The sequence below is a fragment of the Acartia tonsa genome, chromosome 6 (assembly GCF_053477335.1).
Source record: "Acartia tonsa isolate MP-2025a chromosome 6, ASM5347733v1, whole genome shotgun sequence".
NCBI classification, from domain to species: domain Eukaryota; kingdom Metazoa; phylum Arthropoda; class Copepoda; order Calanoida; family Acartiidae; genus Acartia; species Acartia tonsa.
Genome location: NC_137265.1, coordinates 17,326,898 through 17,346,294, shown reverse-complemented (window position 1 = coordinate 17,346,294; position 19,397 = coordinate 17,326,898). Strand labels below are relative to the sequence as shown.

Below are 19,397 nucleotides of genomic sequence, written 5' to 3'. Positions count from 1 at the left end.
GACGGACAAAGTGTATTATAGAGTAGCTTCGCTACTAAAAATGAAATTATCGAAAATAAAGTAAAAACTATTGAAAGTTGAATATGAGCATTGGGTATTAGTATTAACCGCCCCCCCCCCCTCATTGTTATAATGTTTAGACATTGCAGGGATGTTAAGAGATAAGACAATTAACGATAATTTGATATACACCCCCAGTTAAGATTAAGATTATTGGTGGAGATGTTTAGACACTAAAAATTTTAAAAATCAGATTAAATTTAATTTACTTCTTTAAAGTTTTAAAGCCAACAAATGAGAAAAACTTTAAAGGCCAATGTCCCCTCCCTCCCTGATAAAATGGGATGTTATATGGTCTAATTTCTGATAGCCTGATATCTAGTTGCCGAAAGTGTACGCAGTTTCCTGGGTGTTTCCTCATCCTCGCTCAATATTTACTACTAGCTACAAATCTTCAAACTTCCCTTAAAAAAATCAAAATTTGAATGTGTAAACGATTTATACAATATACATTATAAATTTGAATTTTTTAAATTTTGATTTTTTTTTTTGAAGTTTGAAGCTTTTTTAGCTAGTAGTAAATATTGAGCTAGGATGAGGAAACACTCAGGAAACTGCGTACACATTCGGCAACTAGATATCAGGCTATCTAATTTCTTCATATTAAAGTATGAATTTTTGACAGGCGCACATTGAAATTATTAGGGGTGGGGTAACGTGGTAAGAAGGCAGGGATAAAGAGATTTCCATGAATTATTTTCCAGTATGGCTTATTAACTAATTTATATTTCCCTGGATAACATTGTATTACAGACGATTTTCCACGAATAATAAAATATGAATCATAAGATTAACACCAGTTTTGTTAATCTTGACTTTCGGCTCCTCGGAGCTAACGAAACTGATTTTAATCTTATGGTTTTTCATTTTATTATCTGCGGAAAGCTGTCTATAATGATATTACCCGCATTTTTTTCTTCATAAATAGTCCCATAGGTAACTTATTATTATAGATTTATTTTAGCGCCATTGTCTTTCCCCTCCCTGGCAAGAAGGTGTTGTTTAACGCTTTGTGACTTTGTAAGTAATCATTCATGTGTTATCCTTATAGAGCGCAGCTACTCTATAACGTACAATACAAGAGTACAAATTTAGGTTTCAATAAGCTTATTTAAAGTCATTTAAATTGCCTAAAAGTCCTAAACCACCAGAAGACCTATATGAATTTTACCTGAAATAGAGAACCAAGTCAGTTCGAGTAGCGAAATCACAGATGATAAAAATGGTATAATATGATTATGAGTTAAAGCGTAGCCATGGCCCCTGATTAAATTTCAAACTATAAGCGTCCAAATAAGAATCATCTTCGCAGTATAACTGGTACAATCCCTCTAAACGTATGGAGAACAACAACCCCAGAAGACTAAGAAAGACGAAGAAAGTGACGTAATAAAAATGAGGGATTATCCATATCTTTTTTAGGGGTTTTCTTTCCCACTCCTCCTCTCCTCATTCCTAATTTTTATGACGTAAGAAATTTTTTTGAGGGACTTTTTCGTCTTCAACCCCCCATATGAAAACTTTTAGCCTTCTCTAAATATCAAGGAAGTCCAAGCTTCTTATTTTTTCTCCTTTTTTTGGGGGGGGGGGGGTAAATGAGGTTTTTTTAAAAGTTTTAAGGAGGTGAAGGGGGAGTAATCTAAAGTATTTCCAAAAGTTTTGTTTAAACACCACCAACTCCCCCCCCCCCCATTGGACGTCCTTTATTATTATAGATCATTGCTATTATGAGTATTAACCATGCAGGGCTTTACTAAACTAAATAAACCTAACCGAAAATTTGATCCTTGTGGGAGTGTTGTTAAATGGTATACGATTGTCGGGGAATGGGTTGTTGGGAAAGTATTTCTCCCACCCTCCTAATGTTTTTTTTCTTCTAAGAACACAAAAATAAGGATTACAGGTTGATGTCGAATGTTCTCATAGCTATTAAAGGGAATTTGGCATAAAAATTAATTGTTCATAAGCTGCTAGTTAATTTTGCCGCTTGGTTACATTTAGAAAGCTTTCATAATTTTAGTTACAGCACGTTTAAACTTGTAAAGAAAGAGGGAAAAATCGAAGGAAGTTTTTGCAGTATTCTAAAGAAGGTTTAGTAACTTTTTTGCTTTTTATTTAAGATAGCTAGCCGGTTCTTTTAGTAAGTAGTAGATGTAAAATTTTTCATAGAATTCAGATATGCAATCGGTTTTTTTGTAGACCTCTTATTTTTGAAGTAATTTAAGTTTTTTAAAAAAATAATTAAGTCAGTTTTAAGGTACTAAAACGCAAAAAAAAGAAGAAAATTGCCAGTATGAACAAAAATAGTAAGATCTTTAATTTGACACCTTACTTTTAAAATTCTGTTGAGTAATTATTGAAAAAAATATTTTTTTTTTAACCTCGGTTTAATAAAAACTTTAAACCTAAATATTTTCTCAAACAGACAAAAACAATATGGGTTCATATATACCTTTAGAATCAGAAAAATATTACAAATCCATTCTAAGCAAAATTGAAAAAAAGTAAAAACTTAAAAAAATTAAAATGGCCTAAAATATTATATTTTTACAGGCAACACTTAATTTTAACTATTAAACTAGCCAATCAAAAATCTCAAAAATTGACGAATCATGAAGCTTCACCTCAAAACTTAACCAATAGAATTGACAAAAAAAAAGGATAATGTTCATACAATATATACAATAGATACTACAATAAAAATAGTGATACTTACATAACATGTAAAGAATGAAAAAGTATGAACAAATTTGCTTCAGTCTGTTTATAAACTTCAAAACAATGCAGTTAAAAATGCATTATTGTTTCTTGTGTTTAAAAAATATCTGTTACAGTGTATGTACATTTGTTTAGGTTTTGTTCAGGTTTTGTTCAAGTCAACCCTTTAAAGCCAAAAATTATGATTCTTAAAATAAACTTATATTTTTATAAAACTTTTTCAATTTTGCTTAGAATGGATTCGTAATATTTTTCTGATTCTAAAGGTATATATGAACCCATATTTTTTATGTCTGTTTGAGAAAATATTTAGGTTTAAAGTTTTTATTAAACCAAAGTTTAAAAAATAGATTTTTTCAATAATTACTCAACAGAATTTTAAAAGTATGGTGTCAAATTAAAGATCTTACTATTTTTGTTCATACTGGCAATTTTCTTCTTTTATTTTGTTGCGTTTTAGTACCTTAAAACCGACTTAATTATTTAAAAAAAAAAACTTAAATTACTTCAAAAATAAGAGGTCTACAAAAAAACGATTGCATATCTGAATTTTATGAAAAATTTTACATCTACTACTTACTAAAAGAACCGGCTAGCTATCTTAAATAAAAAGCAAAAAAGTTAATACACCTTCTTTTCAAAACATCAGAGCCAAAATAAAGAAAGGTTTCGTGATTTTTTTAATAATTACACATAAAATCTATGAATATAAAAATAACATATACAATTTAAATTAATATTTCTAATTTCCTTTAACTTTTTTTCAATGTTGAATTTAAGATTCTTTTCTCATTTATTCTCATATGTATTTTTAGTGAAATTTTAACTAGTATTGTAAAAAAGTCTTGACAATGGAATTATTAATTATTGGATCTTACACCAGATCACCATGTACCCTAATAAAGTGAACGCTGTAGCAGGCAAAAATAATGATACCCCCATCCACCACTTTACCCAACCTCTCATACTGACCAATAAAAGGTCGATTTCAGCAAGCCAAATTGACGACAAATTTTCCCCTGTCAATATATCCACGAATATTCTATATCTAATTTGACATATTAATAAATAATTAGTTATTGGAAAAATTGTTCTTGACCTCTGCCACTTTTCTTGGGTTTTAGGGATAAATAAAGGAAAGATAAAAAGGAATACATTATCATTTTTATCATATAGGCAAGGACAATTATGTTCTTAAGAAGTGTAGCCAATAAAATCAAACTATCCTTATAACAAAGTAATAGGATGTCTGTTTGTGTGTACCGAAGGATCTCGCTAATCGCTGAACTGATCGGGCTCCCCTTAACAGGGTAGCTTCTCAAAGGTCCCGGAAAGGTTTATAACTATTTTGGGGGAGGGTACCACCACCCTCCCAAGAGAAATCGCCCTAGAAAAAATCCCCCCCCCCATTTTAAAAAAAAATTCCCCCCCCCCCATAAAATTTGTTTTTATTTTTTCTTTTAAAATCTGAAATAAGAAATTGGGTTATCAAATTCGACCCTCCCCTCCTCAAGTGTCCCTAGAGGCCTCTAGGGGCGTAACCGCTAGTTTCTATTAAACATAAAATGCTTTACTATCATTTTACCCACAATTGTTAAAATACATAAACAAACAAACACACTTACATCCCCACACACAACCACACACACACACACACACCCACACCCACACACACAAACAAACATACATGATTTTTGTTTACCATTGACACTGAATTTTGATATTATTAATTCCTTGTTTAGTTTATGAATAAATAATAAGTTTGTATAATTAGTTAAAATTTGGGTAGCCTAGCAAAGGTGAGGTTGGCGTTCGATTTTGCAAATTTTAACTATTAATCTATTTAAAACTTAACAGTTATTTATTTCATCGTAGTACAGACAGCTTTTCGCAGATATTAAAATAAAAAATTTATGATATTAAAACCAGTTTTGTTAACTCTATGGGCCGAAGACCCGGCCTAAAAAACTGTTTTAAATTTTATGATATTTAGTTTGATATTCGTGGAAAAATTGTCATTAATACAATGCTAAACCTTTTTTAGTATGACTGAGAACCGGTTCAAATTTAACGGATATTTATAGGTCTCAAAGCCATACAGGAATAGTTATTTCTCGCATCGTATTATAAACAGCTTTCCGCGGATATAGAATGTACAATTATAAGATAATAACCAGTTTTTATTAGCCCTGGAACTTTAACATTTTTATATCCGCGGAAAGCTGGATATAATACGATGATAGACTTAGTTTTTTCGTATGGATGAGAACCGGTTCTTATCCACCGGATTCGAATGAATACGAGAAAAGTATTTCTTACTTTAAAAAGTCGACAATATGACATTAAAAAGAGTTTGTTATTGAAATAGTAAATCCTCTAAAAATAACTTTGCTACTATACGGATATAAATTTTTAGACCCATTGTATGAACTCAATAAAATTTCTCGGTCGAAAGTCAGAGAATAATTTAGTTTGAACATGGTATATATATATGCAGCTTTTATTACTAATATATTGTGATTCATAATATAAAAGACTTATTAATGCAGTGACATAATGACGAAGGATTTATGAAATAATTTAAAACTGCACTGATGTTTTTATTGGTTAAAGATATGTATACTACATGTTTTGAGCAGCTATTATTTCTTTTAGTAAGACTCATTTTCATTTTCTTTTCCAGTATGGCTTCAGAACCGAAAAATTACGCTGGATTAAAACCGGTTCTGAGCCTTATCGTATTATAGACAATTTTCAACAAATAATAAAATAAAATCATTAAATCAATTCCAATTTATAGTTAGCCTAGATTTCAGTGCCTCGGTGCCAACTAAACTAGAATTAATCTAATAATTTTTTAGTTTACTGTCTGCGGAAACTGTCTAAAATACAATGCGATAAATAACGCAGCTGACATAGTATTTTGTCGTCATGTAAATGAGTGGATTTGATTTTATCATAAATTGCCAAAATGTCAATTTCTTGCTTGTTTTGCATATGTTTCATAAAAAACTGTGATAAAAGCTTGTATTTCAGAAAGAATGATAAGATAATAAATATATCTACAACAATAGAAAATAATATATTATAGCTATTAAACATTATATCAACTTAGATATGAATTATTTAAAAGGTATTTTTTTCTTTTTAAGAAAGAATTTTATTCTTCCAATTGTTAATATATGTATGAAAAGTTTTTTTAGGAGTGTTGTTTTGAATCTATCAAAGCATTTGATTAATTATTAAGTGGCTCAATGTTTGATTTCCTCTTTGAAAAATTTAAATTTAAATATTTTTTCGGTATCAAAACAAATCTCTATACTGTATATTGTTTAGTACCAAAAAAGACAATTATATGTTTTAGGATTACTATCTTTAATATGGCTGGCTTGTTTGCTGGTTATGATACAAGCAGAGGTAAAAATTCATAATTTTCATATTTCTACTTCAAAATTAATAAGTTCTGAAACAGTTATGGGACTAACTTCAGATTTAATAATAATTTGCTACCTGATAGCGTATGCATTTGCATTGTCTATAATACAAAGTAGAACGATGTCTGTCTGTGTCTGTCTGTCCGTCTGTCCGTCCGTCTGTCTGTCTGTCTGTCCCTTAAGATCTCGGTAACCACTGAACCGATCGGATTCTACTCTTCCGTCCGTCCGTCCGTCCCTTAAGATCTCGGTAACCACTGAACCGATCGTTTTCTACTCTTTTAGGCTATTTTTTTGGGGGGGGTGGGACACCCCCAACCCCCCGCAAAACAAAATATCTCCCCCCCATTTTTTTTGTTGAAGATTTCTTTGGTCCTTTTATCACCTCTTGGGGCAAAGCCCCTAGAGGCTAGGGGCGAAGCCGCTAGTATGTATATAAAAGATCTAGTATCGCTCTTAGTCTCTGGAGGTGTCAGCCAAAATGAAATGATCAAGGGTTCTCTTGCGATTTTTTTTGGTTATGAAGAAAATTTTTTTGGGTGAGAGGGTTACAAAAATCTTCAACAGGAGTTTTTGAAAACCCCCTCAAATAATTCAAAACTTTTCTGTTTCCAAACTAAACATTAGCAGTCTCTTACATTTTTCACATCAGTTTGGAGAATGTGTATTTCTTTAACGAAAGTTTCATTTTTTTGTTATAATTGCAGGGAGAAATAATTTTGAAAGGCACAAACTGTCATTGCCCCGGCGATCCTGGCTTGTCCATTGAATATACTCCGGTAAGTAAATATTTTCAGCATACTTGTGACTCCGTCCCAAACCACAAATTGCTTCGAATTTTATCTCAAATATCTAGTTTTTGCTTGAATTAACCCTTACAGCTCGGGCCCCAATTCCCACCTTAATAGATCGGGGGAGGGGGGAGGGGGGCTCCAAGAGCCCCCCCTCTATCTCGGCTCCTGTTACAGATAAAGACGTAAATTTTTTTTCTGGTGGTTCATGTGTATTTTTAGAGAAAATTACTTTTTCTAGTCATAGCAGCCTGGCCGCTCCTTAGCCGCTTTTTAGCGGCCAGCCGCTAAATTTTAAAACAGCTGTAGAGCGGCCAATAGGCAGCTAGAATGACCAAATTTTAGGACGAACTTTTATTTTTCATATCAAAAAAATTACTTTTTCTTATCATCGCCAAAAAACGGCAAATAACGGAAACCGCCATTTTCGGCGGTTACGGCGGTAAAACGGCGGTTGGCAGCGCCGATTAATAATTTTATCTGTTTGATGTTGCTCAAGGATTTACCAAAAAAATTTATAGGACTCTAGCTGTAATAGAAGCCACGATATTCATGATATATGTCTGTAGTAAAAGCCGGACAAAAATCGGTCATAAAGTCGGTCAGGGAGCGGTCAAACGGTCATAACACATTTTTTCTCAGAAGGTCATTGATATCTAAGTATTCACCAAAAAAATTTTAGGTTTCTCCTTATACACAAAAGTCATAATGTAGTAATTAAGATTTTTTTAGAATTTTTTTCTAATTTTGGTGCTACCCAACCGACTTTGACCGGACACCACGACCGACACAGACCAGATATCCTAATAAAATCAACTCTTGCCGACGTATAATTACTAAACTTAAAAAGTCATGAAGTCACATCACTCCATCTTACCTACAAAAAAAATGAGATTGAAAAAACTAGAGGGGGGGGGGCTCTTGGAGCCCCCCCCCCCCCCCGATCTGTAAGGGTTAAACACATTGTTTTGAGGGGGGGGGGGGGGCAGGGGTTTGATCTAACCTAAATTAAAAATTTAGTTTATCTTTGTTGTTTATATATTATAAATCAAAATCAAAACTTATGGCTTCTATCAAAAGAAAGAAAAGTCCATTTAATTTATGATTGTTACCTCCCTCGAATCTTTAAAACAATTTTTCAAGTAGAAATTAATCAAAGTGAAAAGAACTTATACAATATTTCTAAACGCCTTTAGGCTGAAGTAATGACAATATTAAAGAAAATCAATGAATACAGAAGAACAAATAGAACTAAATTTGAGGTAATTTTTTTTACAAAAACATACCAGCGGGTGCACCCTCATTCGCCTATTAGGGATCTTTCAATTTCTCTCTTAAGGATTAAATAGGAAACCCTCCTTAAATAGTTAAAAACCTTCCTAACACCAAGAGTGTATAGGAAGCTTCACCTTAGGGAGAACCATATCGGCGTTAGCAATATTCAGACAGACAGACAACAATCATGTTAGTTTTATATAAAGTTGAACATACTCTACTTTGTCTACAATATATATGTAGATATTTTGCTTTTTTTTAAAGAATAAATGTAAGAAGTGTAATAAATCAAACCTGTTAATGGGCCAAGAAATTACCCTACTAGTCATCATGCCTCTGACAAAACATGAGCGTTTTGTGAAGGGAATCAAACTCATAATTTACCAAACAATTTTATATTCAATATCTAGGTGTATTCGACAAGTACTAATGATATGAAGTTGAAACCAGTATTACCATCAACAAACCAAGAAGACAATTTTAAAATTTATTTTCCTACAGTAAGTTGTTTAATATCGCAGTTTCTCTATAAATAAAGAATATCCGTATGTCTTACAATGATAGACCTTAAAATGTGTATTTACAAATTGATTAGAAATAAAATAAACTTTAAGCAATTTTAAGAAATTTTACACTAAGATTATCTTTCGACTTAAATCTTCAAAATACACCGCTAAATATTTAATTTTAGTTAGATTCTAAAGATGATGGGACGACTTTTAAACACTGTGGATAACAAGTTCATTTTCTTTGTTGTTATTAATGACAGCATGGTATTATTTATCTAGATGACTGACAGTGAGATAACCAAGTGGCTGGGAGAGAATACTGTTGATGACATGTCTATGGCAACTCTGTATGAACAGGCTAAGCTGGCCTATGCTGCCAGGAAAACAAACAAAGAGTTGCAACAGGTTTATTTTTGTCTATTTTCTAATTGAGAATTAAAATTATCTCTTTTTTAGAACTTAAATTTATTCAAGTAAGTTTGCATTTCTGTTTTGTCTAATAAGGCAGTATCCACTATCATAACTTAATATTCATGGTGGTTACCATCCATACTTGTTGATGACCTTTATGATCAAGGGGTTGGGGGATTTGTTTTAGGATTTACATGTTTACAAGCACCGTATTCTGCTTCATACGTTGTTAAAGTCCTAACACATGAAAACTAAAGTATGCCTATTTTAAGGCTTACAATGAGTTGTTTCCTACACCACCACCTACAACTTCAACAGTAGCACCCACAACAACAGCTGCACCTGAAACTACAGAAGCTGGAGAGGAAGAAACTAATGCAGCTGAAGGTGAAACTACTGCTGAAGGTGAGACTGCAGCTGCTGGAGAAACAACAGCTGCTGGTGCTGATGCAGGTGAGACTGCAGCTGCAGGAGATACTACTGCTGCTGGTGCTGCTGAAGGTGAAACAACAGCTGCTGGAGAAACAACAGCTGGAGGTGCTGCTGAAGGTGACACAACAGCTGCTGGTGATGCTGAAGGTGAAACAACAGCTACTGGAGGCCCAACAGCTGCAGAAGACACAACAGCTGCTGCTGGAGACACAGCAGATGCTGGAGACACAACAGCTGCTGGTGACACAACAGCTGCTGGTGATACAAATGCAGGCAAGTAAAGTAAAACAATACCTACAAAGTTGTCATTTTCAGTTTAAATATTTTTTCTTCTCATTCCCTTTAATTTGATAAACAATTTGATAAAGGAGCAAAGAGAAGAAGAAAGCGAGCAGCTGCAGAGAGACCTTATGATATACCTATGGTTATTACAAGGTATTGACTTAAAAATTAATCTAAATATGTAATTGGCAATTTTATCTGCCTTTGCATGTAAATAAAAAAAAGTTTATTTAAAAACAAAATACAATAGAATAAAACTAGCTCCTTGAGCCTCTATTGGCACTTGAAGTGGGGGGAAAATAAAAAATTAAAAAAGTGATTTGATGGTAGTGTGGCGGAACCATCCCCCAAAACAGTTATAAACCCTCCAGGATCCTTGAGCAGCTACATTGTAAAGAAGTAACATATGTGGTTAGCGAGACCGTTCAATACAAACAGACACACCCATAGACACCTTTTTATACTTTCATAAAAGAATAATTATTGCAGAGAGAAAGGAATGGGTTTAATGGCTGGCACTGATGGAAGTTTGGCTAATGCCAAAATCTGCTGGGATTGCCAGATGGCTGCTACCAGGTAAATGATAAGGCATATTTTTAGCTTGTGTTTAATGATGAAAAGAATAATTTGTAAAAGTATTAATTCAAAAAGGCTTAACAATTACAAAATCAAACAAGAAAGCATTGGCAATCATAAAGTAACAGCAATTTCAATATTCAAATATTAATGTAATATCAAGAAGTTTGAACAAAAATTCTACTTTATAATTTGTAGAATTAAAGTACAGTAGTGAAAACATTTTTTATAATGTGTTTAGGGTTAGGAAGGTTTACCAAACAACAGCTGACCCCGCCATCTTGGATATCACCTCACAAGCATTTATTTCATTCAAATATGAAACTGAAGCAAAGGTTAGTTAGTATTCAAACTTCTTACCTGACATTATTTATTCTAGGTTTTCTTCTTTTTTTAAAATTCACAGCTTCAGGAGATCAACCATGATCCAAGTTTAGTGTCTTGATGTCAAAAGATCGAAACCTAGCAAATTAAAGAAAATGTTTGTACCAAAAGCACATGACTTTAAAAGTCTAAAATAGAAGCTTTATTGTTGTTGAAAGACCTGATCAGATGTTCTTTTGGAATTTTAAATACTGAAATTAAAAATTGACATGATTATATGTTTTAGTTTGATGCTGCATTTGAAGAAGTGATGGAGAGGGCAGATCTATCTGTCAATGGAAAAACATTTGATGCTAGTGTTGGTTATTATGGATCTGAGATAGTGGCTGTTTATGCATTTACACCAGCTACTACCAAGCGTAGGAAAGTCATACAGAATAAAAATTTTAAAAATTTAAACAAACCCACAAAGAATTATTAACAACTAATGCTTCAATTACAATTTACACATTAAATTTTGTATTAACACCAATTTTACAATATATCATTAAATTTAAAATACATATTGTGTGATGACAAAAATTATAATGGGCTAAAATGAAGTATTTTAGGGGGAAACTAGTTATTGAATGTTTTTACAATTTTATATAAATAATTTATTGACCTGACAAACTTTAGGAAGAGAGAGAGTGATGCTGTTGTTGTAGAGGTTGATATATCCATTAGAGATGGTGCTATTGATGCTACTGGTGTAGATGATGTTCTGGCCAGTTCTAGTCAGGATGCTTATACGGAAGCAGAGCCTTCAGCAGGCACTAGATGCAAGTAAGTATAGTTAAAAATTAAATTAGATTGTGTTTTTTTTTGCATGTTGTAAAAATGAGGCATATGCTCCAGAAAAAAAACTGCTTAGAAGATTCATAGGTATCCAAATTTAGTAAATGCAGGGAGGGAGGGGACATTTGGCTGTTTCCACTAGTCCCAAAGTTTTATAAGAATGTTTTCTTGTTTGTCAGCTTAACAACTTTGGAGAATTATTTATGATTGGTTCGTTTGTTAGTTGATGACCAAATTTTTCAACCACTAATTGTAATCTTCAAAAAGGGTAATTTTGTGTATCATCATTGGTGATATACACCGATTTATTAGCAGTTGTCTTATCCCTTTAGATTCCTGGGTGAATGTGGAGAATAGTAAACTGAGTAAATTGATATCATTTAGAATTTTTTTTTATTAAGAATCTCTGACCTGAGCTATCCCAGTGATATTCTGGACCTGATAGACTTAACAGAGACAGATACTGTGCAGGCTGGTATGAGTGCTTACCTGTCCTGCAAGGCTGGACACCTCCTCTCCAAAGATCTACCCAACTACGTGGAGCTTAAAGGATTTGGGGTAAGTGTTTATCTTTACCTGAAAAATTCCTGTACAATTTTATAGAAATTGAATCTCAATAATTAATGAATGATTTTTTGTAAGGTTCCCTGCGGAATTGGAGGTAGCTGGAAGGTTCCAAGTGACTGGCCTGATGATGTAACAGGATGTGTAAAAACAGCAATGTGTACAAATATTCCAAAAGATGCTGAATTACCAGAGACATCAGGTATTGTTGGAGATAGGGCAATAGCAGATAAATCAATCTTCTAAATTTATTCTGAAATTGTATAAATCTACAGAAACTTTCCAAACATAAGTAAAATGATATAAAACTTGTAATGAAACATTACTTTAGGTTTAAAGCTGCATTCCTATGAGCCCAAGGATGAGAAAGGTGCTGTTCTAGAGGGAGATGATGTTCTTTATGCTTGCAAGGTAAAACATGATAGTTTAGTTTGTTGGATTTAAAACTCTAAACTATGGAATTTACCACTCCCTGTCCAAGCATAGAAATAAAAAAAACACATTTTTTCCTGTTTGATTTAGGAGTAAACTATTTTCAAACCATTTATTTATATTAGAACGTTTGTGCAGTACCTTTACACATTAATTATTATTTAGGAAGAAAACAGAGTACTGAATGATGGATCAGGACTTGGATTCTATAAAGCTACTTGTAAAGACTCTGTGGTAGCACCAGATGTTTGGCCACAATGCATACCATTTGTAAGTATTTCTCAGTTTCTAATCAAATACGTTTCTAAAATATCTCAAAAAAATATTTTATTGTATTAATTAGTCCTTAGTCACTTAACTATATTTGCTAAAAGTAACTTTTAATTTGATTAGAAATAATCTAATATAGTTTTAATTTTAATTTGAAGGTAGAACTTATGTAAAGACTTGTGATAGGTTGACACTAACTAACCATATTTAATAACTATACCTGATAAAGACACACATACATACTACATCCACAGATATAAAATTGTTTAGACTCCATGCAAAACAATTCCATCCCCTGACTCAGCAGCCTCTACATCAGGTAAAAAATCTTTATAAAACTGAAATAAAAACTAAGAAATTGCAATTTTTAAAATACCAAAGTAGGATGTTTGTTTTGCATTATAATCTTGAGATTATCTGTAATATGTAGTAAAATGTACTTGTTTTAGGTCTAAAGCTAGCATCAGACCCTACAGCAGAGATTTGGGATGGAGAATTTGCTGTGTATAACTGTACAAAAGATACTAAACCAGTCACAGGTAAACAGTTAGAATATTTTCACCCCATAATACAGACTTAAGGATAGAAAATTTGACATATAGGCATATACATATCAAAAATACATATAAACCATGGAGGGAATGAATATTGGAACATTTTGGTATCTACCCAAAGTTATTTTATAGGCATACAACTGAGGGTATTGTATCCAATCTTGATTGGTTGTTTCAAACTAATAAGTGTCTTAACTTTTTAACCAATAACTATGATCCACAGAAGGGGTACTTTTCTTTATCATATTTAGTTATGTACAACAAATTATCATGGATTGTCTTGAAGCGGTTTCAAATAAAGGAGAAAACTGTTCAGTCTCTTAGAGAAGTGAATCAAGCAATACAAACTTGATCATTTGGAAAAGACAATTCCTTAAAGATACCTCATACATACAGAAAAAAACATGTACACTGACATGCATAATCCAATAAGCAAATAATTTGAAAAACATATAAACTTCTTTAGAAACTGGTAAACAATATTTGTTGAAATGCTCAAATGGAGTAATTGAAGCTCCCAGTAAATGGCCAGTCTGCAGAGAGCCAGTCAGGTATACCAAGTCCACTGTTTGTCTAGTAGGATTAAACAAGGATGACAACATCAATAAAAGTATAGCTCATAAACGGTAGGAGAAACGACCATTAAGACTTAAAAAACAAAATTGTAAGTTAATCATACTTTACTTTGTTGTAATAGGAATCAGTATTCGAAAATCAGTTGAATGGGATAATTATAACATAAAATTTTTTTTGTCAAAAAAGTGAAAAATGTTTTAAATTAACTTAAGAACTCGTAAAGTTTGAAATCAAAAGGACAATAACCAAAAGATCTAACCATTCTGGATGGACGTAAAAAGGACCGATCCATACTATAGAAAAGCTTAACTTAATTTTATTTGTTATTAGTTGTGACCTGTCCAAAGCACCCATAGCACCCACCTCAACTCATCTACTGTCCAACATAACATTTGGTGTCAAAGAAACCGAATTCCTCATGTATCAGGAACAATACTCAAAAAAATGTTACTACTTATATATGCTGTATCCTATTATAGACAGCTTTCCACAGATAGTAAAATAAAAAAATTTAAAATTAATTTCAGTTTTATTGGCTCCAAGGGGCCGAAGGATTGGGCACACAAAACTGGTATTAATTTAATCATATGTAGAAAATTTTTATTATATGATAAAGAATACATGATTTTTCAGAACGACTCAGTGGAAATTAATCATAAGGAAAAAGGATAAGAGGATGAATACTCACCCCAATTTCATTGTAAAATATTACTTCCCCCCTACTAAAATAATTTGTCTGCTATTTATCTAAACCGTCCGCGGCTTTTTGCATCTTAATCATAACCTATTCTATATATGTAAAAAAAAATAAAAAAATTTTATCTTATTAATTATTATTATTTTTCTGTAATTTATTATGTTTTAAAAAAAATTAAAGAAAATATTTAAAATACAATTTGATTTAGAATCTTAAAAAACAAACAGCCGCGGACGGTCTTAGTGCAGCAGAAAAGTATGTTTCGCCTAGTTTAAAAATAGGAGGGTTCACCTTTTATGATCAAAAATTTATTTTTTTTCAAATTAGCCTAAATGTAATATTTAAATCTAATTAACATGATAAAACTTTTAAATGTTTACTAATAAAAAATTAATAGTTTAGCTCTCAGCCACCAGGTTCGCTAGTTGTCTACTTCAAAGACATACATTAAAACTAAGGCTAAATATTAAATAAAAAATTTCATAACTGAATAATCTAAATAAGTGAATAATCTGTAATGCTATCTATGTTCTTTCTCAGACAATACTCGTTTTTACAATATTTTTAACATTTTCAAGTGATGTTATTTACCCCTCAGGGTTTGGCCCTTTAGTGACAAAAATCCAAAACAAGAAAAATACAGGCAAAATAAAAATTGATGAACGCTTTGATATTCTAGTTCTATATCCAAAGCTAGATGGCACTAAAACATATTATTATAATTTACAATCAAATGTTTATATTAAATTTGTAAAAACGTTTATTTATTAAAAAATATAAGTTAGATGGACTGCAATATAAATCTTATAAGCTAATAATGAGTGTTATGATTAAAGTCAGTAGCAAAGTCATGAAAAATTAATAATGATAATTTTATATTCTTTCATCAGGTTTCATCAGAATGGATGATAATTCAAATTATTTCTATATCATCCCTTAAAAATTAGATTTATGCTTCAAACAGCAACTATAATTGTCTTGAAATTATATTTAATTTTAAGATATTCCCATTTTGAAAAGTGGTGGAATAACATTAAAAATTCAGCGCGGCAATTGCTCAATATAGGCCTCTAGGCCCACTGCCTATTTTAGTCCTTCAAATACCTCGATTTCTCTCTTTTATTATTTTCTCTATGAAAATAATCCATTTTCAAGCTGGAAAAACTTTTCAAAAATATTTCCCATTTTTTTACTGTAAAGGAGACAAAAATCAAACCTGATCCTAGTGTCATTTTGAAAGTAATAGCAATATTAATGTTAATTTTAAAAAAATATGCAAAGGTACCTTAATTATTTAATTTATCAATTTCACTTTTTGATGTATTGTTTGTTGATAGTGTACAATGACTGAAGGGAAGACCTATCTACCAGATTATCCAAACAATGAGTTCCCTCTTACATGTCTTGCAGGAATAAACTTTAAGATTCACTAAGGATGTACTATACCGAGTAGAGATGTTCTTCTTTAATACTTATCTCAATCAAATCATAATCAAAGACAATAAAAAGGCATCTCTATCTCTGCTATATCATATGCATGACTAATGATAATGAAGGAAACGCCTTGGCCAACAATAGGCACCAATACTTACATGCAATCTTAGCTTTTCATGATAAAGGATATAAAAATAATTAGTTGATTGTTTGTAGTTTGTCTGGTTATGAGGAACTAAAACATTTATTATCAATTATATTTAATAGTCAATCAAATGAATTTCAAAGTTGTACCTGTCAGGTGGAAAATGGCAGCAGCTGGAAGCTGGAGACTGGCCAATTTGCCAGGATACAACAACTACTACAGAAGCACCAACTACCACTACTCCCTTCATGAGTATGACATTCATTACAAGTCAATATAGTTAAAAATAAAAATCTTATTGCCACTGAATTTTATAACTTTATAATTTCATACAAGAATTGTGTTAAACTTTAGTTAAATTTTGAGCTTGTATCAACTGTATCATTACATTGATTTCCTACAAAGAAAAACTTTACTTTATATCATACCAGCTGCTACGCCCCTATAGGTCTCTAAAGGCTTGTGAGGTGTGTGGGGGAGAGGTAGTCTACCCATCATTTTGTTAGGAGTGATTTCTATGAGGAGGTTGATGGTATTCTTCTTAAAACATCTAATAATAAGAAGCCGAAATATAAAGGAGAACCATATCTGTCCAGCATTCCTATACATAAAAAGACTATAGTCAACACAATTTCCAAGAATAAATGTTCAGGTCGAGATTGTTACTGTCTTGGTGACACAGATCCTTCTGATGATGAGCCATGGCAAATCAATATTGAAAGGCACAAGGTAATTCATAGACGTCTAGTGGTGGGTGTAAAGGAAGTTTATCCCCCCATCAAACTTTGTAACCACTCATTTTACCCCACAAATACCTTTGAAACTCCTCATTTACCCCGCCCCCCTCAAAATAAAAAAAAGACAATCTGCTCTAGAACAGTAAGCTGTTCAACAGTTTAAAACATCTTGTAATACATTCATTTAATGAAACGTTTAAGTGTAATTGAATTAAACATGCACCAATTGTAGATTTTCTAAATAAAATACAAAATAATAAGATATTAAGATCTTAATGCCATCTACCAAAGTTAGTAGAAGATTTGGCACTCAATTTAGTATGTGGGATAAATTCACACATTTTTTTTTTATAAACGATGATAGGTTTCATAACCCAGGTTCCGTCCCTGTTTTTATATTAGAATCCATTTATATTTTCTACTTGCAGAGGATAGCAGAAGTTTGCAGACAAGCTCATGTTACATTTAAAAGACCAGTCATTGAAGTTGACCAGTCTAATAATAGGTATGTATAGTGTATAACTTTCTGGTAAATATACTTTCTTATATTAGTTTTTAAGGTAAAATTATTAAACTTTAATCCGGAAACTAAACACTCTAGAAAAAGTAATTTTGGTTAATTAATGGTAAGGTAGTTTTGGTCCTTCAAAGGCACTAGTTTCGTAGGAACATGATTTTATGGCATTTTTTATTGGGAGGGTGGTGGTAACCTGCCCAGGACCTTGAGAAGCTATACGTTATTGGTTCAGTGGTTAGCGAGAACCTTCGATACAAACAAACTGACAGGCAGAGATCCTGTTATTTTTATATTGTTGAAGGAGAGGGGACTTATCCCCCACTCCAAAACAAAATAGAGTTTAGTATTACATATTCATATTTGTATTTCAGGTATATAGTTCCCATAAAGGAGCAATGTGGAGTGAAGAACCCGTACATACCAGAATATGGACACATGCAAGGACTGAACAGATCTTTTACTGTTGAGGATACCTGCGCCTGTACTAGTACACCAGGTAGGAATCTTTTGTATCTATGATATATTTTTAGACGTAAAGCTAGTATACTATATTAAGTGTCAATCAAAGACTGTAGTGTAAAATATAGGTCATCCCCTTGTTGCAGGTGATGGGTTCGAATCTTGGACAAAAATAGGCCATAATTAGGTCATGATTCATTTAAGATTATTAAAGTTGTATCTACTGCTGCTGTGTCAGATGAGAGACATTAATAGAAAGAGCTGGGTAATACACTGCCCCTGAACTGAGGCAACTCCAGATTGTGCTATAAAGGATTGGCTGTCTGCAAATTTTGGTATGAGATAATTAGTGCCTCGGGACCTACTACCTATTTCTCTCTCTTTATCTTCTGATTCAAACCTCTTGTTTTTTTTTAAGTACTTTGTTTATAGTCTGTTATTTATGATTATAATTTTTTTCCATAATGCAAACCTTCATAAACTAAAATAAAGGTGTATTTTTTTTTAAACATTATGCATACACATTAAAAAAGCTCATTTAAGTTGTTGGTTACTGGGTGACAATGGAAATAACCTCCCAAGAATTCAGCTCTATGTTTGATAACCCGATATCCACCAGTGTCAAGGCTATTAGACAACATCTAGAAGAATTGGTAAGCTTAGCATTTTAACCTATCCATGGTTTTTGATTTTCATCTCAAATATTGTCATTTCACATTTAATGTCAAAGAAGGCGTCTTAACTTTTTTGCTTTTTATTTAAGATAGCTAGCCGGTTCTTTTAGTAAGTAATAGATGTAAAATGGTCCATAGAATTCAAATATGCAATCGGTTTTTTTTGTAGACCTCTTATTTTTGAAGTAATTTAAGTTTAAAAAAAAAAATAATTAAGTCAGTTTTAAGGTACTAAAACGCAACAAAATAAAAGAAGAAAATTGCCAGTATAAACAAAAATAGTAAGATCTTTAATTTGACACCTTACTTTTAAAATTCTGTTGAGTAATTATTGAAAAAATCTATTTTTTAACCTCGGTTTAATAAAAACTTTAAACCTAAATATGGGTTCATATATACCTCTAGAATCAGAAAAATATTACGAATCCATTCTAAGCAAAATTGAAAAAGTTTTATAAAACTATAATAAAAAATACAAGTTTTAAAATATTTTAAGAATCATAATTTTCGGCTTTAAATGGTTGACTTGAACAAAACCTGAACAAAACCTAAACAAATGTACATACACTGTAACAGATATTTTTTAAACACAAGAAACAATAATGCATTTTTAACTGCATTATTTTTATTGTAGTATCTATTGTATATATTGTATGAACATTATCCTTTTTTTTGTCAATTCTATTGGT

The 19,397-nt window shown here is 31.9% G+C and overlaps 1 protein-coding gene across 1 annotated transcript in view; it reads left to right on the top strand.

The window, feature by feature from the left end:
• The first annotated feature begins 5,797 nt into the window (after window positions 1-5,797).
• The window catches only part of LOC145322996 (uncharacterized), a 43,240-nt gene continuing 29,640 nt past the window's right edge, over window positions 5,798-19,397 (top strand). Inside the window, exons 1-26 of the mRNA XM_080165382.1 lie at window positions 5,798-5,911; window positions 6,143-6,195; window positions 6,920-6,991; window positions 8,200-8,265; window positions 8,689-8,778; window positions 9,067-9,192; window positions 9,471-9,903; window positions 9,999-10,065; window positions 10,402-10,488; window positions 10,730-10,823; window positions 11,099-11,239; window positions 11,495-11,637; window positions 12,051-12,207; window positions 12,292-12,415; window positions 12,545-12,624; window positions 12,811-12,915; window positions 13,186-13,234; window positions 13,365-13,454; window positions 13,936-14,020; window positions 14,376-14,472; window positions 16,080-16,148; window positions 16,465-16,573; window positions 16,974-17,050; window positions 17,487-17,563; window positions 17,947-18,071; window positions 18,578-18,687. Coding sequence (XP_080021508.1) covers window positions 5,896-5,911; window positions 6,143-6,195; window positions 6,920-6,991; window positions 8,200-8,265; window positions 8,689-8,778; window positions 9,067-9,192; window positions 9,471-9,903; window positions 9,999-10,065; window positions 10,402-10,488; window positions 10,730-10,823; window positions 11,099-11,239; window positions 11,495-11,637; window positions 12,051-12,207; window positions 12,292-12,415; window positions 12,545-12,624; window positions 12,811-12,915; window positions 13,186-13,234; window positions 13,365-13,454; window positions 13,936-14,020; window positions 14,376-14,472; window positions 16,080-16,148; window positions 16,465-16,573; window positions 16,974-17,050; window positions 17,487-17,563; window positions 17,947-18,071; window positions 18,578-18,687 — 2,742 coding nt within the window. The 5' untranslated portion in view covers window positions 5,798-5,895. The remainder of the gene's footprint in view (window positions 5,912-6,142; window positions 6,196-6,919; window positions 6,992-8,199; window positions 8,266-8,688; window positions 8,779-9,066; window positions 9,193-9,470; window positions 9,904-9,998; window positions 10,066-10,401; window positions 10,489-10,729; window positions 10,824-11,098; window positions 11,240-11,494; window positions 11,638-12,050; window positions 12,208-12,291; window positions 12,416-12,544; window positions 12,625-12,810; window positions 12,916-13,185; window positions 13,235-13,364; window positions 13,455-13,935; window positions 14,021-14,375; window positions 14,473-16,079; window positions 16,149-16,464; window positions 16,574-16,973; window positions 17,051-17,486; window positions 17,564-17,946; window positions 18,072-18,577; window positions 18,688-19,397) is intronic.